Below are 23,900 nucleotides of genomic sequence, written 5' to 3'. Positions count from 1 at the left end.
GAGGCTGTCATACCACTCTGCAGCTTGTCATTCTCGTTCCAGAACACTCCTGCTACACCCTGGGGCTGTCATTCCACTCTGGGTCCTCTCATCCCAGTCCCTGAACACTCCTGCTACCCCCTGGGGCTGTCATTCCACTCTGTGGTCTCTCATTCCAGTCCCAGAACTGCTCCACTCTGGGGCTCTCAGTCCACTCTTGGGCCTGTCATCCCAGTCCCTGAACACTCCTGCTACCCCCAGGGGCTGACATTGCACTCTATGGTCTCTCATTCCAGTCCCAGAACACTCCTGTTACACCCAGAGGCCGTAATACCACTTTGCGGCCTTTCATTCCAGTTCCAGAACACTCCTGCTCCACTCGGGGGCTGTCGTTCCACTCCGTGGTCTCTCATTCCAGTCCCAGAACACTCCTGTTACACCCAGAGGCCGTAATACCACTTTGCGGCCTTTCATTCCAGTTCCAGAACACTCCTGCTCCACTCGGGGGCTGTCGTTCCACTCCGTGGTCTCTCATTCCAGTCCCAGAACTCTTCTGCTCCACTCTGGGGCTGTCAGTCCACTCTTGGGCCTGTCATCCCAGGCCCTGAACACTCCTGCTACCCTCAGGGGCTGTCATTCCACTCCGTGGTCTCTCATTCCAGTCCCAGAACTCTTCTGCTCCACTCTGGGGCTGTCAGTCCACTCTTGGGCCTGTCATCCCAGGCCCTGAACACTCCTGCTACCCTCAGGGGCTGTCATTCCACTCCGTGGTCTCTCATTCCAGTCCCAGAACTCTTCTGCTCCACTCTGGGGCTGTCAGTCCACTCTTGGGCCTGTCATCCCAGGCCCTGAACACTCCTGCTACCCTCAGGGGCTGTCATTCCACTCCGTGGTCTCTCATTCCAGTCCCAGAACACTCCTGCTACACCCTGGGGCTTCAGTCCACTCTGTGGTCTCTTGTTCCAGTTCTAGAACACTCCTGCTACACCCTGGGGCTGTCATTCCACTTTGGGGCCTCTCATCCCAGTCCCTGAAACACTCCTGCTACACCCTGGGGCTGTCATTCCACTTTGGGGCCTCTCATCCCAGTCCCTGAAACACTCCTGCTACACCCTGGGGCTGTCATTCCACTCCGTGGTCTATCATTCCAGTCCCAGAACACTCCTGCTACACCCCGGGGCTATCATTCCACTCTGTGGTCTCTTATTCCAGTCCCTGAACACTCCTGCTACACCCTGGGGCTCTTGTTTCCCTCCATGGTCTTTCATTCCAGTCCCTGAACACTCCTGCTACACCCTGGGGCTCTTGTTTCCCTCCATGGTCTTTCATTCCAGTCCCTGAACACTCCTGCTACACCCTGGGACTGTCATCCACTCCGTGGCCTGTCATCCCAGTCCCAGAACACTCCTACTCCACCCTGGGGCTGTCATTCCACTCCGTGGCCTGTCATCCCAGTCCTAGAACACTCCTGCTCACCCTGGGGCTGTCATTCCACTCCTTGGTCTCTCATTCCATCCCCAGAGTAGTGTATTTGGGTGCAGAGGCCTTAATAGAAAATCCATTCCACATTTTTATTGCAACTCTACTTGTACTGTAATGTATTTCAATGGAGTCCATGGAAGTCAATTGGAATTCCTGTCTCCTATTATTTTCAATGGGCCTTCATGCCTCTCCTATTGTTTCCAAAGGGCAATCCTGGCCTTTCTTTTAGTACATCCCGGAAAAGGGTCTGATTCTGTAAGTAGGGTTGCCAGGTCTGGGTTGGGAGAAACCTGGAGATTTAGGGGTGAAGCCTGAGGACGGTGGGGTTTGGGGGAGGAGATGAGCTTCTATGGGGTATAATGCCACAGAGTCCACCTTCCAAAGCGGCCATTTTCTTCAGGTGAACTGACCTCTGTTGCCTGGAAATCAGTTGCAATCCCAGATCTCCAGGCAACATGTGGGCAATGGCAACCCTAGACATAAGGCAGCTCCAGGCCTTCAGGTGTACTACTGATTACGTGGGGGGAGGGGCATGTCCCAGAGTGGCACCCGATGTCCAAATGTATAAAATACTGTACTAGATGGGATTGTTGTCAATGTGATCCAGCAAGGCCCCTCCTAGGCTGATTGGGGGGTCTCATTGGGCAAAAAGGTTATAAGTATGGTAAATACTTATAGCTTAAATACTTAAAGCTGCGGTGGCTCGAGTGGTTAAGACGCTGAACTGCATGCTGTTGGAAGGTGGGTAGTTCAGCAGTTCGAGACCCGAGTTGCCGCATGATGGAGTGAGCTCCCGTCTCTAGTTCCAGCTCCTGCAAGAAGTTGCAAGTAGATAAATAGGTACCACTTCGATGGGAAGGTAACAGCGTTCCGTGCGCCTTGGTGTTTAGTCATGCCGGCCACATGACCACGGAAACGTCTTCGGACAGCGCTGGCTCTTCGTCTTTGAAAGCAACCCTAGAGTCGGACTGGACTGGCTTTCGAGCAAGGGAGCCTTTACCTTTTTATGGCAAACAAATTCCTAAACAGTATTGGAGATTCTTAAAGCCCTTCGCTTTATATTAATTTATAATAAATTAAATTGAGTCTTTTTTTCCCCCCCTTCCAGCCCCCCCCCCCCCACAGAAACAAGCTTTCTAAAATAATATTCACCAATCAGCAAGCGGGGAGTTTTTTTTAAATTAGCATCTCCTGATTGGTCACTTGCAAGCAAAACCCTGCCTCCCACCCCTGCAATCCATCCAATCCAGAATCATCGCCTACCACACTCAGCCCCGCCTCTGACAGGGCGGATTTTGCAACTGGTCCGACCTTCTTTCACCCCGGACGGTGTCGGCTACGAGATTCTCGCGAGATTTCCTGTGCTCGTAGTATCGGCGTGTGCCCATGAGTTAGGTGGGTCGCCTTCGCCGGCTGGAGGAAGATGCACTCGGATGACGTGAGTCCAGGCAGAAAGTGGGGTCGGGGCTGGAATCGGTGCAAGGGGTCGGGAGAGGGGGGTGGGCTTGACTCGTTGTCGTCCGGCTATTCCAGGTTCAGGCCTCTGCGTGCGCCCGGGATTCCTTAACTTTCTTTCCACGTGGGCAAGCTGGGTGGCTGCGGGGAGGAGGGAAGGGCTAGGAATTGACTCCTGTTTCCAGTCCACTGGGATCATGAGCGGTAGAGAGTGCTTTTGAGCGTGTGCAAAGCAGGCGCTCTAGCCCCCCCTCCCACCACGGTAATTGTGATCGAGATACCCTGCCTCTAGAGGTTCTTTTTAACTACTTTCAAGTGAGTAGCCGTATTGGTCACAAGCAGCAGAACAAAGTTGGAGCCAATTTGCAACTTTGGGATCAACTTTTATTTTTATTGTTTTGTCTGAAGAAGTGTGTTTTGCACACGAAAGCTTACACTTCGAATAAAACTGCTGCTATGTCACTTTTTCAGAAGATGCTTTTTAAAAAAATTATCATATACAGGGGTGCTTGTTTAAGGGTTAATTTCCTTCCCTTCAAGACCTTTTTCTGACTCCTGCGCCTATACCAAAGTAGTATTTTTCGCTGTGGCTCAGCTTTAGGTTTAATTAAAATAGCCCATCTCCGAAACTGTCAAGTAATCCCTCTATGTTTGGCCTGGAAGGTCAGGAGCAATGCTAACACAACGTCTTCCTTTTTTGCCAGATTGTCTGGGACACTCTTGGCAACAAGCAGTTCTGCTCGTTCAAGATCAAGTGAGTATTCCTGTCTTGACTGCTCTTCTTGTGCCAAAAGCAGGGGCTGTTGGGGCTATTTTGTGCTGGCAAAATTCAGAATTGCTAGATTTGGCCAAACAGCTTGTGTTGACGGAGCTGACATTTTCAGGATGCAGGTCTACCTGGAGTAGTTCGGACTGAGAAGGAGCAATTTCTTGGCTGCTTGTTCCAGGCGGCCTGCTCTTCCGGTGTCTGCTTGGTGTTGGGAAACTCTGGCATGGCTATGGAGCAGTTCTTTAGGAGAAACTGGGGTCCAGAGTTACCAGACAGATAATCTTCTGGCACTTCAGAAGGGGGTTAATTTAAGAGCAGGCACTGGATAGCACGATTTCCTTAAGATGTGGCAGTTCTGCCCCTGCAGCTTCATGCTCCCCTTGTGAAATCTAAGGAAGTATATTCATGGGAAGTACATCTGGGGCAAGATGTCTGAGTCTTTCCTTAGCTAGTATTTTGCCAAATACCTGGGCCATTATGACTGCTGTCTTTCTTTGGTTGTGGGGACTATGGTTGTTTGCTAGCTGTTTCTATCTGCTAGTAGAAATGCTCTGATGACGCAAGTTGAAATTAAAAATTTGCCCAACGGTGGCCCCAGTCACACGGAGCATTTGCCCTGCTGAAGGCACGATACTCTGGGTGCGATCTCACCAGAACATCTGGGAGGCGTAGCATTCCCGTGGCCAAGCCGCCGAAGCTGCATAGTTAAAAGCTACCAGGTTCGACCTACCAGCAAATGGTTTGCCACGGGCTGCCTCCGGACTCCTGTGGTGTGATCGCGCTGGCGTCCTCTTTGCTACGTGCGCCGATGGTGGAAGCGCTGGTGTGCCGCCGTCAAGTCTGATCGCCTCATTGCACATCAGATTGCGTCAGCGCAAAGAGCCACGCCTCCCCCCCGCGTTTTCTGTCCTGTGTGACCGGGGCCTTTATGTGATTTTTTGGGGGCTCTATGAACAACATAAAGATATCTTTTTTTTTGTTTCAGTTAAATTCCTCTTGAATTATGCGGTTGTGGACTATAATGTGCTAATATGGATTAGTGTTAATTTGCTGTGCATTAAACACAGTGAACAAATTATTCATTTCAAGCCTCTTGTTTGCAGGACAAAAACACAGAACTTCTGCCGGAATGAGTTTAACATAACTGGCCTGTGCAACCGTTCTTCCTGCCCCTTGGCCAACAGCCAATATGCTACTATCAAGGAAGAAAAAGGTGAGGGCCTTGGCTGTCACTCCTCACAGTTGTATTTGGCCTGATGGGTTGGATAAATCCCTGGGTTCGCCTGCCTAACCAAGGAGAGGTTGACACAGACAAATTGGCAACTGAGCACCCACTCTGAGAGTGCGGGAAAGGGCCGCTCCCTTTCTCCTAGGCAGGTGTGTGAAGAACACATACAACTCAGCTTAGAAGGTTGATGCTCCAGTACTTCCAGAGCACCAGTCTTCAGACCTTATGTTATCTGTGCTTTGTCTGACTACAGCAGACCTGGTGGTAACTCTGTATGCTGCCTCTGTTCCTTTTTTTAGGTCAGTGTTACCTTTACATGAAGACAATTGAACGTTCTGCTTTCCCCAATCGGTTATGGGAAAGGGTAAGTCACTCCTCCTGTAAGTCCTCCAGTATCAAGAATGGTAGCTCTCTAGCAGTTAATGTGAAAGGTGGTTGAAAGCCTTCTATAGATGTTCTTGTAGGGCTCAGATTTATATTTCTAACTTGGAAAAGCAGTACTTTAAATGTGGATTTCATATATAGATTGTGCCCTACAGTTAGACTAATTTGGACGGATGCTAACAATTTGTAAGGGAACTCTGGCCCACTTATTTTATGTAATTAAAATATTTATCTTGCCTTTTGGAATAAATAATATATAAATATAAAGCCACATAAATAAAACAGTGGACAAGAGCAGTATTATATACTGTAATGCCTAGTATATCTCTCCTTCCTCCTGCAACAAACATTTAAGCCCATCGGAACAGAATCGTTTTCAGACTTTGGATCCTTTTGGTTTGTTGATATTGCTGCAGATACTCTGATAAAAATTTACTAAGGCAAATTGCTGGAAGGTGGAAAACACTACGTGCTCTAAAAATCAAAAATTTCATGAAAGCTTTAGATGGCGTTAACTAAGCAATCCAGATTCATTTGGCTTTAAACTGAAAGAGGACTGAATAACATTCTTGAATGAATACAGGGGTAGATTACTTACTTTTTGGACCAGCAAACTCACCAAGATCCCCTACTTCTGTCCTTAATCTCTTTAAGGGTTGAATTGTGTAGTATTTCTCTCTAAACGTATTTTAAATGGAATGTAGTATTTTTCTTGGAGAAGTTGCCTGATTTCCCTCTAGGTTTCCCCTGTACCCACTTCTGGCATGCTGGGTTCCACTGCTTCCTTATTTTCCGAGCTGCTGCAGACTTTTCCCACCTTCCTATTTCTGGCAGGTCCGGCTGAGTAAGAATTATGAGAAAGCGTTGGATGAGATCGATGAGAACCTCATCTACTGGCCCCGCTTCATCCGGCACAAATGCAAGCAGCGCTTCACCAAGATCACACAGTACCTGATCAGAATCCGCAAGCTGACGCTCAAGAGACAGTGAGTCGTGATGCTTGGTGGCAACTGGGTGTTTCTGTTTGAGCTGGTTATATTGCCGCATAGAGGCCTCTTGCTGATGGAGTTAAGGGAGAGTGCAGAAGAGACGCGTTCCTAGTTCTCTGTTGCTGCCTGGCAGGCAGAATCACTCCACTAATGGCTGTTTCTCCTCTGCAGGAGGAAGCTCGTCCCCTTAAGTCAGAAGGTCGAACGGCGAGAGAAAAGACGAGAGGTAACACAACTGTTGCAGTGATTGCTCATAGCTGGGACTGTCATTTTGCCTCCCCTCCCATTCTCCTTGCATTTTTGTGTCTTCTTGGGGGGAAGAGCTAATCTGGGAGTGGGTTAATCTCATCAGAAGACTGACTTTCCAGAGACTTATCATTAAAATTTAGACCATTTAGATGCTGTGGCTTACAACAAAAGACGGTTCAAAATTCAGATAACCAACCCAAGTAAAACTAGCTCAGCAGCCATAAAACCAATAGTATATTGGCATAAAAAACAAGCCAAAGCATACCAGCGTGCTACAGAGACTGGGGTACACCTCCTCCCTTCAGGGCTTGGGACCATCCTTCCCCTCTTTTCTTCTAAAGGGTCCCTCTCTCTTCAGAAAATCCAAATGTTAGTTGTTCAGGAGATGGGCATGATAATTCTAAAGGCAGGGGAAAGTGTGAGAAAACCCTCAGTACCACAGGATGTGTTTGGGACTGAGAAAATATCGTATGTGAGTGCTCCTGCAAAGCTCTTCCTCTGTCACCTGGATTTCCAGAAGTTGATTGGTTCTCTCCGGCCTTCAATCATGAGCTTCTATTGCTTGAAATTCCTTTTTACAGTTTGTGAGAAGGCTGCCCATCAGGTGATGCATGAGAAACTCCTCTTATGAGAACAAGGAGACTTCTGTTATTTGACGTTCCCCATCAGGATCTTCCCTTTGGTCTTACTGTTATGTGTAGATGCAAAATTAGCATCCATCAGGAACAGGGCCTCTTCTGTAGTTGCCCCAGTACTGTGGAATACATTCCTCCAAGAGGCTCATCTGCCACAAATGCTCTTGGAATCAGGAAAACTCCTCTTTCAGACCTTTTCTTTGAGATTCTGGTTCTGAATTTTATCTAACAGCTGCTTGGATAAAGTTTTATTGGTTTTAAATTGGTGCTAATTTGATAGAAAGCTGTGTTGCAAACAGCATTTAGGACAGTACATGAACTGAGTAAGGAGATAAATTGATGGCGGCTCTCCCCCCTGATGGAGCTAGCCTGTTCCTGGATGGCATCCTTCCCTGAAAAGGTGGCCAACTGCCCATTCAATGCTTTTGTCTCTGAATGACCTTCATGTTTCCCTGCTCTGTGCCTTTCCTGATAGGAAAAAGCCCTGATTGCTGCTCAGCTGGACAACGCCATTGAAAAAGAATTGCTGGAGAGACTCAAGAAGGAGACGGTATGGGCTGCTATAGCATCTTAATGTGTTGGGCTGGGGATGTGTCTCTGCAGTAGCTCAGTTACCAGTTGGCTGGCAGTACAGGAAGGGAAATGGCACGGAAATCCTCACTAATTTATCGCCATGCTGTTTGAGCAGGGTTTTGTTTATGGTATTCACACTGAAATGGTTGGGTGGAGGCCAGAACATGAGGTGGCAGATTTTGGGGCCTAGGGAATGCTCTGTGAGCTTCTGGTGCCATTGCACTGCGTAGGTTAGATCCTTATCATTGTGTGGATGGGTGACTGCTAGGAGCCTCACAGGTGGCTCGGAGCTTTCTGAAGAGGGACAACATCATCTAAATGTAACATCTTGAATAACCAGGCAGAGCCATAGCTAAGTTGATGAGTAAGGCTGTTAGGTTTACAATATTCATTTTGTGTTGAGTATCAGGGGTCCGGATCTATTGTTTTCCGTGCTTAGTGGTACCAACTCAGGTGTCTATCTGATTGTGTAAAAGAAAAAAAAGACTGACACATTTTTCAGTTTTTGGAAACCACAGTAGACCCCTTGCCATTTGTGATCTGAGGTTTCACTTATTTGCAGTCCAGTCACATGATGCAATCTCAAGGCTGTTTACTCCCACCATGTTATAATCAGTCTTTTTTTTTTTTGTCATCAAGTCATAGCTGACTCATGGTGATCACAAGGGATTTTCAAGGCAAGAGACTTTCAGATGTGGTTTGCGATTGCCTGCCTTTGTGTAGCAACCCTGGACTTCCTTGGTGGTCTCCTATCTAAATACTTATCAGGGCTGACCTTGCTTAGCTTCCAAGATCTGATGAGATCGGGCTCATCTGGGCAATCAATCATTATGTCATTAAATTTTGCAGGAAACGGGTTTTTTACAGCAGAACCCTACCTTGCAGTATTTGCAAACTGTGCCACTCGTAGTGAATCGATCCTCTGCAAATAATGAGGGTCTCATGCAATGCTCCCTCTAAGCTGTGGAGTCTTGTGAGCAAAAATTCTACTTTGTGAGCTACCACCATTAAAGTTGTGAGGGAGTGATTCGGCTACTCCATAAATTAGTTTGCTCTGGAGCCCTCCTTCCGGAGCTAAGACAAAAATCTGTGAGCCAGAAGCTAAAAAACTGAGCTAGCTCACACTAACTCAGTTTAGAGGGAACACTGGTCTCATGTAATCTCTCAGGGTACATGTTTAGTATTGGATATCTTTAGGCTATAACAGCATTAAGATTTTCCATAAAACCATGAGAGCTAGAGTCCTTTTCTGGTGTTAAATAGAAGTAGAGGGACTTAGTCACATAATTGTTAGATCTTTTTTTTACACCCCCCATAATGATTTCAAAATGATCTTAAGAAAACGAAAACAGGCACAGTGAAAAATTCAGTACCCACAATACAGAGCATTCCATGCTGCTGCTGCTGCTCCTCTTTTTTTAAAAAATATCTTTCTTGGGGTGGTGGTGGTCTTCCCTGTCTTTTTGTTTACATGCTGGGTGATTTCCCACAAGCGCTGCTCTTTGGCCCAGTGGTACGTTTCAATTTCACACAAGCTGCTGCCCGACAGCATTTTGCCCCGCAGCTTCGTGCGATTTTCCCTGCGTCTACTCAGTCCTGTTTTGAGGATTGAGTAGACGCGGGGAAAATCGCACAAAGCTGTGGGGCAAAATGCGCCCGCGCAGCAGCTTGTGTGAAATTGACACGTACCATTGGGGCAAAAGGGAGGAGTGAGCACGGAGCAGCGCTTGTGGGAAATCACCCGCTGTGACTATCAGATTGTTAACCACCTCAAGATGGTCTTCTATACATCCTAAAGCAAGCTTTGCTGGAGCCATAGGAATATATCTAGCTGTACACTATCTAACAACATCTGCTGTTTCCCCTCAGTAGGCAGTGACTTCCCACAATTCCATCGGATACTAGTCACATCTGCTCAAGGGGTGTTCTGTGGTAGCGAGCATCTGTCGTTTCCCTATTGACTTGGTTTAACTGGGGTTAAATACCAGTTATGTAACAGTTTAAAACAACTTTCCCCTCAGCTAGTTGAAATAAAGCTGCTAAAATCTTTAATAAAAATAGCTTTCTATTCCGTTTTCCAGCATGCACATGTTTTTAATCATACCCCACCTGCCCTTACCCTCCAATTTGTCTGTGTCAACCTTCCATATTCTTCAGAGAGCATCAAAAGTGAATGTTAACTCCATATTATCTTATGGAACTAAAAGGCTTGGTGCCTTTATAATCTTGCATTATTCAAGAGGGCTTTTCTTGGCAGGCAATACTAAATGCTTCACGAAGGTACTTGGATAAATTATTAGGGATTGTGTTGCGGTCTGTACTACCATGCATAGCTTGCTGAAACTAGGATCCTACTGTGTGATTTTCGCATCACTTAATGTGCCGTATTTACACTCAAGCTTTGCTTCAGTTGTGTTTTTAGACTTCTGTTTGGTTTTATGACAGAACTCCTGTTTCATTGTTCATTGAATGTCCCATCCCGTTTATTGCATCAACTCACTCTGTGTAATCTGCCTTGAGTGCAAGTGAGAAAGGGCGGACATCTGTTGCCAAGTTATCCAAACTCAACAGCCCTAATGGGCTTGGAGGTCTCTGTAGGGTACAGAATGCCCTTGCCATGTCAGCTTTGGAATTCTCCTGATGTCTCTTCCTTCCCAATGTGCTTTCTTTTAGTATGGTGATATATACAACTTCCCCATCCACGCTTTCGATAAAGCTCTGCAACAGCAGGAAGCTGAGAGTGAGTCTGACTCGGATGCAGAGAAAAACGAGGAGGAGGTAATGTTTTTGCAACCTGGCAGTGTTGTCCTCCTAGAAGGAGGCCTTGCAAATCTCTGGTACATTTATGTTGTGCTTGTGATATAATTCTAATGAATAGGGCTTTTGTTCTCTGTGTACAGCCCCTTTAAGGTTCTAGTGTGTCTGTGTTCCCAGTTCCCTCCTTCCCTAAGGTTTCTTCCTGTAAAATTATGTCATGGGAGCCCTGGAGGGGCACTAGTATTCCTCATCCACTGGCAAGTTTAATTTCCTAGGTTTAGGAGACTAGCCTAACAAAGGCAGCTCTGCCTATGGAGTCGTCCTGTGGGCTTCGGACTGTGCCCCATGGCATGTTGAGAAATCCTGCTGTATGAGGCTTTGCAAAATGCTCATTTGGCTGCTATGCAGGCTGAGTTGATGGGTGCCTCTTCACCTTCTCCAAGCCTGCTTCTGGGCAGTTGAGGTTGCCAAAGTTTGGATTTCCATGAATGGTGATTGGGAAAGAGAATGATGGGAAGAAGGAAAGCTGCTCCTTCAAGTATTCAGTTCTTGCTTGTCCTTTTTTCCCTGCAGGACTCAAACAAGAGGGAGTTTGTGGAGGTAGATGAGAGTGATCTCAGTGACTTTGAGGTAAGTGCTGCCCCCTCCAGGCTGTAGTTGGAAGTTGCAGGGGCTCTGGTGTTGGAATCTGAGGGGTGCTGGGGAGAGAAGAGCAGTGCTCCTTCTAAGCCAGGGGTGGCCAAACTGTGGCTCAGGAGCCACATGCGACTCTTTCACACATATTGTGCAGCTCCCGGCAGGGCGGCTGGGGAAGCTAAATATCATTAGCAAACAAATTTTCATTGGACAAATATCATTATCAATATCTGCTTTTACCGCTTTTGTTGGCAGTCTCATCTAATGTTAATGACAAGCAGATTTGCATATTTCCCAGTAAAAACGTGTAATATTTGTTCATGTCTTGCGGCTCTCAGACATCTGACGTTTATTCTGTGTGTCTCTTACGTTAAGCAAGTTTGGCCAACCCTGCTCCTGTGCTGTGAGCAAAAATTCTACTTTGTGAGCTGCTGGCATTAAAGTTGTGAGCCGGTGATTTGGCTACTGCATAAATTAGTTTGCTCTGGAGCCCTCCTTCCTGAGCTGAGACAAAAATGTGTGAGCTGGAGACTAAAAAACTGTGAGCTAGCTCACATTAACTCAGCTTAGAGGGAACACTGGAGAAGAGATCCTGCAACTCTTCGCTTGCTGCCTGGAGAACGAAGAAACTGGGTGTTTGCAGCAGTGATACAGAAACCGGGTGTTCAAGCAGGAGCCCCAGCCAAGTGCTTTGCCAGGCCTGACCTGACCAGCAAAGAGGAAGTTTTTGCTTTAGACCTTAATCTGTGTCTTCCTCACTGGCCTCTCAACTACTCTAGTTACTCTTCTTCCCCATCAAGCCAGGGCTGTGAGTCTGCACTGACACACAGAAGTGACAGGCCAAAAATAGTTGTAATGCAGGCTCAGCAGTTGTTAGGGCCTGGATTTCCAGCGAGCACCAACTCAAGCAGGAGCGTAAAGTTAACAGTTAGAGTGGTCAGCACTCCTGACAGTGCGGTCTGCCCAATTTGTTTGGGTGATCCTTGCTAAGTAAACAGCTCTCAAACTGAAGGGCCTGGTTTGTCTTAGGTGGAACTTCCTGGATTCCCAACTATTTGGTTGCGGGCAAGAAGACAATGACTTAATGTGGTATAGCAGTTAAGAGTGCTAGACTGTAATCTGGAGAACCGGGTTCGATTCCCCACTCCTCCTCCACATGAAGCCTGCTGGGTGACTTTGGGCTAGTCACGGTTCTTTCAGGACTCTCTCAACCCCACCTACCTCACAAGGTGCCTGCTGTGGGGGAAAGGAGGCGAATGTGATTGTAAGCTGCTCTGAGACTCCTTAGGGTAGAGAAAAGCAGGGTATAAAAACCTACTCATCTTCTAATGCAGCTAGCATTAATTCACAAAAGCTTGAATGTTTTTTTTTCCAAATTGAGAGTTCAAAAATAACTGTTTAATTTTGGTGAACTTCCTTTGCAGGCTGTGTTCTTGCACTGCCAGTGGGAAAAAGGGTTCACCAGTGTTTTCTTCTGAAAGGTTGAACTTGAGAGCCCCCCCCCCTTCTCTTGAAGGTCTTGGTTACATAATATATGCCTTCTCTTGGGGCATAAGTATATTTAAATTGCAAATTCCCTGGTGTGTTACTGACTTGATTACTAGATTAAGAAGCCAGGGCATTCAGCAAATTATGTACCACCATTAAAATGTTCAAATCAGTTTTAGCAATTGCCTAAAATGCACCGACACAGGAGCTAAGTGGCTTTGGCTGATGAATGACAATTGTGTAGATGCACAAAGTTCAATTATACCTCTATTTTTATTTCCAAACACAGTACAGATTTCAGGGCAAGGGAGCTTATCTTGCAGGCTAATATAGTATTATGAGCCATGGAAATGTTTGAAGTTGAGCCCATGATTTTTGAACAGCAGTGGCACTGTTGATTTTAATATGTACAGAACTGTGTAGGGCCGGAGACAGAAGCTGAGACGTACTGCTCTAAGATTGTATCTCAGGAAGGATTTGATTTGTAAGGAGGGGAGCTCTGAAGCTGAGGAACTGGAAACAGACATGATTGTATTTAACCTCTTATTTTCTCTGTCCAGGATATGGATAAACTGGGAACAAGCAGCGAAGAGGAAGGAGAGGCCACAGCCAGTGAGGAGGAAGAGAGAAGTGGTCAGCCCGAGTCTAAGGGCAAAGCCCCACTGAAGGGGCCAGTCAGGAGGAAGCGACCCTACATCGAAATAGAATATGAGCAGGAAACAGAACTGCAGGCTAAATCAAAAGCGACGTGACTCCTCTTAAAGGGAGGAAGCCAAATCTGAGAACTGTGTTGGGTGAGGAGATGCCAGTGTGGCTCCTCATCTCTAGAACTTTACAACCCAGGAGGCTACCGCAGCCCTTCCACCTGAATGAAAACTAGGGCGGTAGAGCTAAGGGGCACATGGCAGGGGGAACTAAAGTTGAGATTTTGAAATGTTATTTTTTTTACTTGTTTGCTGCTTTGATGTCCCTCAGCATCTAAGTAAAACCACAGCAGCCTTTGTACATGATCTTAAATATTTTATTTTGCTGCCTTTTTTTTAAAACAGGAAACAATTTTTTAGCTGTATTAGGGCAAAAATGCCCGTCTTCAAATCTAGAGGGTGTTTATTTCAACCTGGCATGCATTTTCTTCTTCGCTAAAACTCCCTCTTGGGATCTGTAGGAATGAAGCTTTCTACAGGCTCCTCTTCCAGTTTTCTGAGGCATTCCCTAAGGCGATCATCTTGACAGCTGTGCTGGACCCCTTGAAGGAGAACCTGGAAAGAGAGGAAAACAATTCATGGTCAGTCCTGTTAGAAGCGGAAAGGTGCAGTCATATTCAGCTGTACCTTAGTGCTGCCCGTGAGCCAGATGCATCCGCTCTGGTAGTCAGAACAGTTGTGTCCTGATCTCAGCACTGCCAGAGGTGCATCCTCTTTCCACAGTGAACTTTCTGCACACAAGGATTGAATTCCCTCTAGTCAATGTGGAGCCTGAAGGCTGAAATAGGGGAACAATTTATAACTGTGCTGGAATGGCTTTATACTCTATCATGAGCACGTGAAGCTGCCCTATACTGCATCAGACCGTTGGTCCACCAAGGTCAGTATGGTCTACTTTGACTGGCGGTGGCAGCTCCTCAACAAAGTATTTCACATCACCGACTGCAGGGTTCTTTTAGATGGAGATCCCATGGATTGACCCTGAGACTGTCTTGCATGCCAAGCAGATACTCCACCACTTAGCCTACCCCATTCCCTTATGAACAGGTACATGTATACCCACTTTGTGACGGAGAGAGTTCACCCCTTGCATTTTAGCAGGTGAAGACAGATTCACAGTCACAAGTCAGAACCCTCTTGCAGATACTGCACAGCTGTCTGCTCTCCTGTTTAAAACCCCTGAGGCTGCTTATTTCCTCCCCTAGATCAGATGCCTCTCTTGGTCTCACTCACCTTCACCTGGCCGTGGGAACACCGATCCAGCAAGAGAAGGCACTCTGTGGCCCCCTGCAGCAAAGCGGCCGTTACTGGCTCAGGGGTTGGGCTCCTGTCGGTGACTGTGTCCCACATGAGCCTCAGCAGAGCTTGGAGCAGGACCGCGAGACGGGTCGTCATCCTGAAAGGAGGAGATGGTGAACGAGGCTCAGTGCGATGGGCAAAGCTGTCTGCAGAGCCAGCTTGTATCCCAGGAGGATCTAGGAACACAAATGCAGCCTGGCAGCTGCTGCTTACTACCAGCAAAGCTGAATATCGTACCCTGTTTAATACTTGAAGCCTTCCTGAACTGGGAAGGTGGGTTACTGTGCTAAATAGGAGTGGAACCACCATAGTGTTATTTTTCTAGCATTGCCCAGCTTCAGGGCCATTCTAAACTCTGATCTGGAGAGCCGGCCCCAGTCAAATGACTACAGTTTTCAGATAACTCTGTTTTCGGAGCTTCTGAAAAACTAGTAGCTGGGGGGGGGGGATCACCAACATGCTGAAGGGAAGCCATTCCACCAAGAAGAAGAAGAGATTGGATTATACCCCACCCTTCACTACCCAAAGGTGTCTCAGAGCGGCTTACAAACTCCTTTCCCTTCCCACAACAGACACCCTGTGAGGTGGGTGGGACTGAGAGAGCTCTTGGCAGAAACTGCTCTTTTTCAAGGACAGCTGTGCCAGAGCTTGTGACTGACCCAAGGTCACATCAGCAGGTGCAAGTGGAGGAGTGGGGAATCAAACCAGGTTCTCCCAGATTAGAGTCCAGGCACTTAACCACTACACCAAACTGGCTAGACCACCGAGAGGTCCAGGACAAGCAGAAGGTGCTCTAAGCCAGGGGTTCCCAACATGGTGCCTGGGGGTGCCATGGTGCCTGCCCACACCTTTCCAGAAAGTGTCTGGGGCCAGGTGAGGCTATTGGTCACTGGAGATTTGATTGGCCATGCAGATTTTTAAAAAATGCAGTTTTGGCAGCAGCTACCCACCGCAGCTCAAGGGTTTTCACTGTGATTGAAGGTAAACAGCAGCCATTTTATGGCTGCATCCACCATAAAGTTCCTACAGGCTCATAAAAGGTTGGGGAACCCAGTTCTAAGCTTCCTGCAAGATGGAACGTAAGCCATTGTCTGTAGGGTGGCATCTCAGCACTTGCTGAATTGTAACATGGATACTTCCCAAGCATGTCTTCCTGCTGCACGCAACACTTTGCTTTCAAAGGGAGCTCCTAGCCTTTGGAGGCCCAGGGGCCTAGTGATCTCTCCCCCCCCTCCCCCCATGGTAGGAAGGAGCTCAGAGGTCTGAGTCAAGGATGGGAGTCCACTATACCAATGGGCCAGGGTAACTGAGAAGCACATCAGGAGTCACTTGCACTGTTGCGACTCTGCCAACATTTCAGTCTCGGGTGGGAGGAGAGGAGCTCGAGCACATTCTGCAGAACAGCTTAGAGCCAACCTATATCTGCTTTTTGACAGTCACTCAGAGGGAGAACAGTGGCGAGATTCGAGTCCAGCAGCACTTTGGAGACTAACAAGATTTCCAGGGTTTGAGCCTTTGTCAGACAGCACGGAGTTTTGACTCTGGAAAGGTTACACCCTGGAAATCTTGTTGGTCTCTGAGGTGACACTGGGCTTGAATCTAGCTGTTTCAGTGCAGACCAAAACGGCTACCCTCAAACTATCAAAGGGGGCAGGTTTCAAAGGTTTATTTTTTTAAGGAGAGATTTTTTTAAAGCCAGGGAGCACCATGCAACTACAGAAGCATACAGATTTTTGAGCAGAACAAATTTAGAGTCCTTTTTTTTTTTTTTAAGAGTAGTGCAGGCTTATAAAATTACCTGGGCCAGGCGTGCTGTATGGTCCGCTTCAGTGTTTCCAACATTGCCAGTCTAGCCGTTTCTTCTGGTCCATCGTAAACCTCCAGGTATCCCACGATCACCCGCTGCAGCCGCTTCAGATGACGGGCTATGTGGATGCCCAGCCTCTCGAGGGAATTAGTTGGGGGATTAGAAGCTTGCACAGAAAATTAATAAAAGCAAAGTATAAAAGGGGAAGGGCTGGCAGATGCATCCCTCACCTCTCGACAAAGGCGGGCAGGTTCTTGGCATACACCCTCCGCAGAGCGAGCTGGTGCTCCGGTTCCATATGGGTCAAGACCAGCCGGAGCACCTTGTCAGAGGGCACAGCGGATGGAGGCTGGCGGGACGGCCGTCCAGGGGCCCTTTCCAAGATTGGCAGCAAGTCCAGTAAGCATGGCAACACAATCTGTTTTAGTAATGAGGATGAGGTTCAATCAATGGGCTTTCAAGTATGTTTCTCCGGAGGGTAGTAGAGAAGGGGCAGTGGCTCACTGGGTCGGCCTCTGCTTTGCATGCAGATGGTCCCAGGTTCAAGCCCTTGTGTCTCCAGTGGAGAGGACCAGGCAGCGGATGATGTGAAAGACCTCCACCTGAGGCCCTGGAGAGCCATGGCCAGTCTTAAGTAAATCCTGACCTTGATGGACAGATGGTCTGATTCAGCATAAGGCAGCTTCATGTGTACACAATCGGGCAGCACTCTTATCCTGAACCCAGGACCACATAAAATTGGGGGAGGGACGGGGGATACGACCCATTTCCCTGGCTCCCTGTGACAGGTTGATCTATCCTAGAGTACTTTAAACTTCTGCTCCCTTCCTACTTGCATACATCCTGACCCTAGATGCAAGTGGCTTGGAAGTAGACCCCACTGATGTCAATTATTAAACGTCGGTGGGCTTAGAAGGGTATAACTCTGCTTACGGTTGCACTGTCAGAGCAGCATCTGCCCTTAGAAACTGCAGTCATGACCTTAGGGCCACCAACTCTTTTTCAAAACCAGGAAACCGCCAGGGAGTAGCCAGCATCTAACCTCAGAGGCTGGCAAGCAGGGAGGGAAGAGGATAGCGAGCCTTATCCTTGGCCCACCAATCTGGCTAGTTCAGCACAGAGCGTAGAGGATAGGGGTGCACATGCACTCAACCCCCTCAGGTTACCTGCATGAGCCGGGCCTCCTTGCTGTAGATGTGGTTGGAGAGGGCGTGGTGCACAACCTGTGCCCGGTTGAACTGGCAGAGATCAGCTCCTGGCTGCAATGAGAGGAAGCCGTTGGGACAACGGGGCTTGCTGGGCGGTGGATGCATTCCTTTGCAAACAGGCATTCCTCGAAAGAGACAAAGTTCCATCCCTCTTCTATACCCCAGGACACTAGGTGATGCTAAATATGTAACAAAATGGAGGAAGTGCCACTAAAGGCACTGGTGAATACCAAATGTTTGGAATGAATGGGCAGGTTATTGCCTCCAGAACCATTTGGAAGTTTCCAGGGAATCCGACTGGCTGCTGTTGAAAGCTGTGCTGGACCAGTGGGACATGGGCTCCCATCCAGCAAGCCATTTTTAAAAGAGTTAAGCATTGTTTCCTCCTGTTATCAGTTCACTGGGATTACCCTGGCACATCATTGTTTGGATATACACCCCCACTCTATCCTAAAGGCTGACTGCAGTTCTGTACTTTTGGCTTGCACAGCTGTAACCAAGGAAGCATCTGACTGATGCACCTTTTAGGGCATACTTGGTTCTCCCTCCTCAGTTTTATCCTCACAACAACTCTGTGAGGCAGGTCAGGCTGACAGAATGTTAACCAATGAGCTTTATGGCTGAGTGGGGATTGGAACCAGTGCTCCCTTTAAGCTGTGGAGCCTTGTGAGCAAAAATTCTACTTTGTGACCTACTGGCATTAAAGTTGTGAGTGAGCCATTTGGCTACTGCATAAATTAGTTGACTCTGGAGCCATCCTTCCTGAGCGAAGACAAAAATGTGTGAGCTGGAGGCTAAAAAACTGGGCTAGCTCACATTAAACCAGCTTAGAGGGAACACTGATTGGAACCCAGACCTTCTAGGTCCTAGTCTGACCCACTAACCATTAAGCCGCTACGACTTTCTGATTATCCCCCACCTTTATACTCAACCCCCATTCTAGGGCTCATTTGTTTGAAAAGAAAGCTAACAAACATTTTCATCCAACCATCTTTCTCTCTCATCCTAAGCAAAAACACTGCATGTGCAACTCACACATTCCCTCTTGGTCCAGGCCCAATTTTTCAAGTCTAATTTCTTAGCCTGCCCCAAGCTCATCTCTTGTGCCTTGCTGATTTGGAAACTGGTTCACTGAGGGCCCTCATTCCCCAAAGTATTTCCAAGAACAGAATAAAAACAAACAATTCCACATCAATGTCATCTCCACACTTTCACAAATGCCTAGTGCAGGATATTTGTCATAGCTCCTATTAATTTAATAATACATTGAATACTGGGAGTTGGATCTAGTAATGTGCAAGTAGAAACATAAAAGGACTTAGCACAGTTCTTCTCGCACAAGATTTTGTTCAACACCTGGTACTTTCCTCCTTATATATTATAGTGCCCAGAAACTGGTTGCATAAACTCTTGCACAAGCAGAAATACAAGTGGGAATACAGTAATTCTGACTTCACTCAATGGCTACCACAATCTTTTTCTGGCAATAAATTCCATACATTTTTGTGTGAAGTTTATTTATCTGTGATTCCCCCAGTTCTATTACTATGTGAGATGGAAAAAACTAAGAAGTCCCAAATACTTTAGCATTTCCTTCCAGGCAGAGATGTAAGGTTTCTGGAAAGTTTGAAGTCATGGAATTCCCCCCCGCCCCCAGAAAAGCAGAAATTTTTTTGGGAAATGAAATATATATGACACTAACTCTCCTGCCAAACCTAAGCTGCTTTTACTGATTTAGCATAAAAACTATAATTCATAATTTAGCATATAAAATTATACCATTAGGTACATTTATGGAATTTAAAAGTATAAGGGTTTTCATTTCATTCACACAAATCACAAATACACCCAATATTTTAGAAAGTGTTGCATATTGCTTTACCTTACGCTACAATAGCACATTTTCCTTAGTTTTTGCCATCTGACAAGTAGGAAAAAATAGAAATTGAGCGAGAAAATAAATTCTCTAGTAAACCAAAGAATGTGTATTATAGGATTACCAGCACATTTGGATATTAAGTCATACTTTATAGAACACTGAAAATGGCATAATAATGGACTAGGATTGGGACCCTGGATTTCCTACTTCCATCAGCCTTGCTGAATGTCCTTGGGGCAGTCATTCTCAGCCTTACCTATCCCACATGGCCGGTGGGAGGATAAAACGAGGAAGACAGAGACACAACCACCACCTTAAAATCCTTAGAGGAAGGGTAGGGTGAAAAATGTATCAGATAAGAGGCAATAAAGCCACTTCTCAGTGTTCTCCCACAATGTAGGGTCCCAATTCACAATGCCTGCAGTGCTGGTGGGGAGGGCACTGTGAATTCCTTACCACATTAAGAATGATATGGTGCAGGCACTGCACGCCCAGGATCTTGTTTTCTATCCGGTAGTCATCTGACAGGAGCAGCGATGGCGGCAGAACTTTCTCCAAATGGGGGCCAAGCCAGGGCCGAGTGACCTGCTGGAGCGTCCATGAAAACACGTGCTTTGTGGCTGGGTTGCGCTGCCATGTTTCTCTGGAAAAGACCGAAAATAATGGTTATTCCCAAGGTCCCATCACATCATCCAGGCATCTGACGTAACCGTGAACCAACCAGAGGGTGGAAATGGACCTTTTCAACATTGAACATGCTTTAATCTCAAGCAAAGCACTCGTTTACCCACAAGGTGATGATGGTGACTCGGCAGAAATGGATGAACATTGATTGGGAGTATGCAGCCTGAAGCACCTTCAGATAGGTTTCCCAAAGGAACAGAATGGGACATGTGAATGCTTTTCACTTGTAGAGAGACAGCAAGTGAGCAGTGATCAGGCCCAGAGAACCACCTGCAAGGGCTTCCCATCTCCAAGGCCTCAATGGGATGGGGTAGCTGAAGAACAATACAAAATTCCTAGGGACTGTAGTCCTTTTTCTGCCAAAAAGCATACATAGGTTTTGTTAAGGGGCCACCTTCACACAAGTAGAAGCATTTTAGTAAAACTTTAATGAACTTCCATTCACGGTGATAAAGAAGAAGAAGAGATTGGATTTATACCCCGCTCTTCACTTGGAGTCTCAGAGCGGCTTACAAATTCCTTTCCCTTCCCCTCCCCACAACAGACACCCTGTGAGGTGGGTGGGGCTGAGAGAGCTCTGACACAAACTGCTCTGTTTCAAGGACAGCTGTGCCAGAGCTTGTGACTGACCCAAGGTCACATCAGCAAGTGCAAGTGGAGGAGTGGGGAATCAAACCCGGTTCTCCCAGATTAGAGTCCGCACACTTAACCACTACACCAAACTGGCTCTAACCACTACACCAAACTGAGGTAGTTCAGATGGACAGTTTTGTCTACATGTAACGGTTTACTAAGAATGGCTGCCGGTGGGGCTCATACCTTCCGTTGTGGTGATCACTTGCCTTACAAACAGTAGATACCCTCTTTCTTCTCTGAGTTCTCCACGTATCACTAACAAGTCAGAATGGGACAAGTCCAGCATACCCTTTCTGCACTATTGTGTGTCATGCCTAAAACAGGTTGAGTTTGTTTCCAGCTCTGCACTCCTAGTCCTACTCTGCATTGTTTACTGGATGCTGTCTGATCTTTTTGTGTGTGTGTGTGTTTTGTAATCTGCCTTGAATCTTAGAGAGGAAGGTGGGCTATGAATGAAGCAAATAAATACATATAAACTAAGAATCCTGACACGAAAGAGTCTGCCTGAAGTCCCCTAAGAAATGGGAAAAAAATCAGTGGGATCTCATCTCACAGCCTCTCTACAGAAATGGTGTGGTGTTCATTTAGTTTTTTATACCATCTTTCAACAAAAAGCTTACAAAGGTACAAGTGTAAAATAGCCAAAACAGAATACAGCAATACACACACAAAGACAACGGTAACTATCTAACTAATTTCCGAATAATTGGTGACAAAGGAGTGCTTGTCTGCCACTAAAATGAGTTCTACTGGATGCTGTCTGATCTTTTTTTGTGTGTGTGTGTTTTGTAATCTGCCTTGAATCTTAGAGAGGAAGGTGGGCTATGAATGAAGCAAATAAATACATATAAACTAAGAATCCTGACATGAAAGAGTCTGCCTGAAGTCCCCTAAGAAATGGGGGAAAAAATCAGTGGGATCTCATCTCACTGCCTCTCTACAGAAATTGTGTGGTGTTCATTTAGTTTTTTATACCCTTTCAACAAAAAGCTTACGAAGGTACAAGTGTAAAATAGCCAAAACAGAATACAGCAATACACACACAAAGACAACGGTAACTATCTAACTAATTTCCGAATAATTGGTGACAAAGGAGTGCTTGTCTGCCACTAAAATGAGTTCTGGGAAACAACACAGACCTTGGGGAGGGCGATTTTCCTAAATTGGGGGCCACCATCACTGCTGCTTCTGCCTCCCTTCAAAATCCAGAACAAAATGAGAGGCAATACTCACCCCTAGGTCCTGTGATAAAAACAAGGATATCGATTGAAAGGATTTGTTTTGGTTCATTTTGAGCAGTGTTTTTGCATAGATGCAGAGACTTTCATCATTTTGCTTTCCCTTCAAATTCTACCAAAATATGAGAGGCGGAGAACTTGGGGGAGGGCTTAATGGGGACCACGGGCATATGGCCAAGTCAAAAATATATGGACTTTGTCTCCATCTGATGGTCTGTGATGATACAGTCACATGACAAAACATTTCATATGTACCAGGCTCTGTACATATTCAGGTCTCTGATTCTCTGGGACCAGAAGGGAAGGGGGCAATTTTGATGCTTTAGAGGTGGCTGGAAATGTGCTGCCTTGAAGAAACAGCACATGAACAACAGAGAACTAAACTGCATCCCCCTGGAAAACCTCTGTAGGAATATCTAATGCTTTTTTTTTTTGGTCCATTTGAGGATAGCATTAGGGAAACGGAAATTGCCCAAGATTAAGCTGAACCAGTTTGGGAGAAATGCTCAGTGCTCAGCTTACTGGGAATATCAGCTGTCACAGGATTCAGGACAGAAAGCACAGGTGTGCGAACCAACTCCCCAAGTCCTTATCTCCTAGTTTCCTCCCTCTGTCTCCATAATGTCCCTTCAGTGGGCTTCCACTCACTTGGTCAACTCTGGCTTCAGGGACTGCATCACCACTGCAAACCAACCCTCTTCATCTTCAGCGGCCCCTCTGAGAAACTCAGGGACTGACTGGCAGCCCCAAACCTGAAGCAAACCTTCCAGCAGCTCCTGGGCCAGCGATCGAGTCCTCGGTCTGCTCCATGGCTTCTCTGCAGCATGAGTCACAGCAAAAATATACATGGGCCCCGCCACTTGGCACAAGAACGAGCCAACCACCTTGCACCCCAGTTCCTCTGAGCCTTTTGCTGCTTCTTCCATCTTAGCCAAGATGCTCCGGAAAACCAGGCTGACATCTGCTGCCCGATCGGCTGCAGCAGCATAGGATGGGTCCTTGCTGGGGAGCTCTCCCCCATCATGTTCCTGCTGGGGTAGTGCTGCATAGGTGCTCAGTGCAACCACCAAGTCTCTAAGGACAAGTGGGGTGGAATTCCCCTGGCGGCCCCCCAACAGCCATTGGCAGTCTACGGCCTCCAAGATGGCAAAGAGGTCTCTGACCATTCCTGTCCTGGCTTTGCTACCAGCCTGCTGGGCTCCCACGCTTGCAAAAAGCTGCAGAAACTGGGGGAGAACCTGCTCTACTGGGGGGTACTCAAGGGCTCCCTGCCCCTCTGGGAGGGTCAGCTGCAGAGAATTCAGCAGGGAATGTCGCTCCATGGCTCTGAACGGCCTCCCCGTGCGACTGTATTCTAAAAGAGACACTTCACGCACTTCCCACGCTTGCTGTCCTCCATGTGACACCCGTCTCCCATTCTCTCCCTCCCCCCGCTTAGCTTTCTCTCCGTTTTTCCCAAGGGGAGCCAACCAAGGGGCTGCGGTCTTGACAGACGCATCCGGTGTCACACAGAATTGGTTACCACTGCTATTTCCAACGCCAGGCACATACAGAGGAGCGCTCACTATAGAGTTCTTCAGCGACAGAGCGCCCCCGCTAAGCATCATGGCCAAAGGCGGCTTTCAGTCCGGAAGCCGGAAGCTCAAGTTCTTTCAGGCGCTCCAACCATAGAGACCTTAATCCCACCCACTTTAACATTCCATAAAGTCCTTCGCCAACATATTCCATAAAGGGATTTCACCATGGAGATGTAACGGGCTAGAGTGAAACAACCAATACAGAATTATAACCAATGGCGGCTTTCTTTTTTTAACCGGAAGT

The 23,900-nt window shown here is 47.0% G+C and overlaps 2 protein-coding genes across 2 annotated transcripts; one reads left to right on the top strand and one right to left on the bottom strand.

The window, feature by feature from the left end:
- The first annotated feature begins 2,806 nt into the window (after window positions 1-2,806).
- On the top strand, window positions 2,807-13,642 carry MAK16 (MAK16 homolog). The gene is made up of 10 exons (XM_015417066.1): window positions 2,807-2,899; window positions 3,621-3,670; window positions 4,789-4,898; window positions 5,213-5,277; window positions 6,132-6,283; window positions 6,458-6,512; window positions 7,646-7,720; window positions 10,417-10,521; window positions 11,074-11,130; window positions 13,185-13,642. The coding sequence occupies exons 1-10, from the start codon at window positions 2,885-2,887 to the stop codon at window positions 13,374-13,376; spliced, it is 876 nt and encodes a 291-aa protein (XP_015272552.1). The 5' UTR covers window positions 2,807-2,884; the 3' UTR covers window positions 13,377-13,642.
- Window positions 13,643-13,657: 15 nt separating this feature from the next.
- On the bottom strand, window positions 13,658-23,637 carry TTI2 (TELO2 interacting protein 2). Its single transcript, XM_015417065.1, has 7 exons — window positions 22,728-23,637; window positions 19,978-20,164; window positions 17,601-17,693; window positions 16,665-16,852; window positions 16,426-16,569; window positions 14,562-14,724; window positions 13,658-13,883 (listed from the first exon to the last, which is right to left on the bottom strand). Exons 1-7 carry the CDS (start codon window positions 23,399-23,401, stop codon window positions 13,764-13,766), a joined length of 1,569 nt encoding a protein of 522 aa, XP_015272551.1. The 5' UTR covers window positions 23,402-23,637; the 3' UTR covers window positions 13,658-13,763.
- Between the last annotated feature and the right edge of the window lie 263 nt (window positions 23,638-23,900).

Source organism: Gekko japonicus, unplaced genomic scaffold (genome assembly GCF_001447785.1).
Source record: "Gekko japonicus isolate JY-2015 unplaced genomic scaffold, Gekko_japonicus_V1.1 scaffold709, whole genome shotgun sequence".
NCBI lineage: Eukaryota > Metazoa > Chordata > Lepidosauria > Squamata > Gekkonidae > Gekko > Gekko japonicus.
The sequence above is the reverse complement of the archived record's forward strand: the minus strand, read 5'-3'. Positions and strand labels throughout refer to the sequence as shown.

What these genes read in the sequence shown, in the direction of transcription:
- MAK16 (XM_015417066.1), top strand. An exon ending in TACTATCAAGGAAGAAAAAG is followed by an intron (nt 4,899 to 5,212) that starts GTGAGGGCCTTG and finishes TCCTTTTTTTAG; the next exon opens with GTCAGTGTTACCTTTACATG. An exon ending in CAGAGAAAAACGAGGAGGAG is followed by an intron (nt 10,522 to 11,073) that starts GTAATGTTTTTG and finishes TTTTCCCTGCAG; the next exon opens with GACTCAAACAAGAGGGAGTT.
- TTI2 (XM_015417065.1), bottom strand. Translation starts at nt 23,401, where the DNA reads ATGGAGCGACATTCCCTGCTGAATTCTCTGCAGCTGACCCTCCCAGAG. An exon ending in ACCATATCATTCTTAATGTG is followed by an intron (nt 17,694 to 19,977) that starts GTAAGGAATTCA and finishes CTCTCATTGCAG; the next exon opens with CCAGGAGCTGATCTCTGCCA. An exon ending in CTGCCCGCCTTTGTCGAGAG is followed by an intron (nt 16,570 to 16,664) that starts GTGAGGGATGCA and finishes TTCCCTCGAGAG; the next exon opens with GCTGGGCATCCACATAGCCC.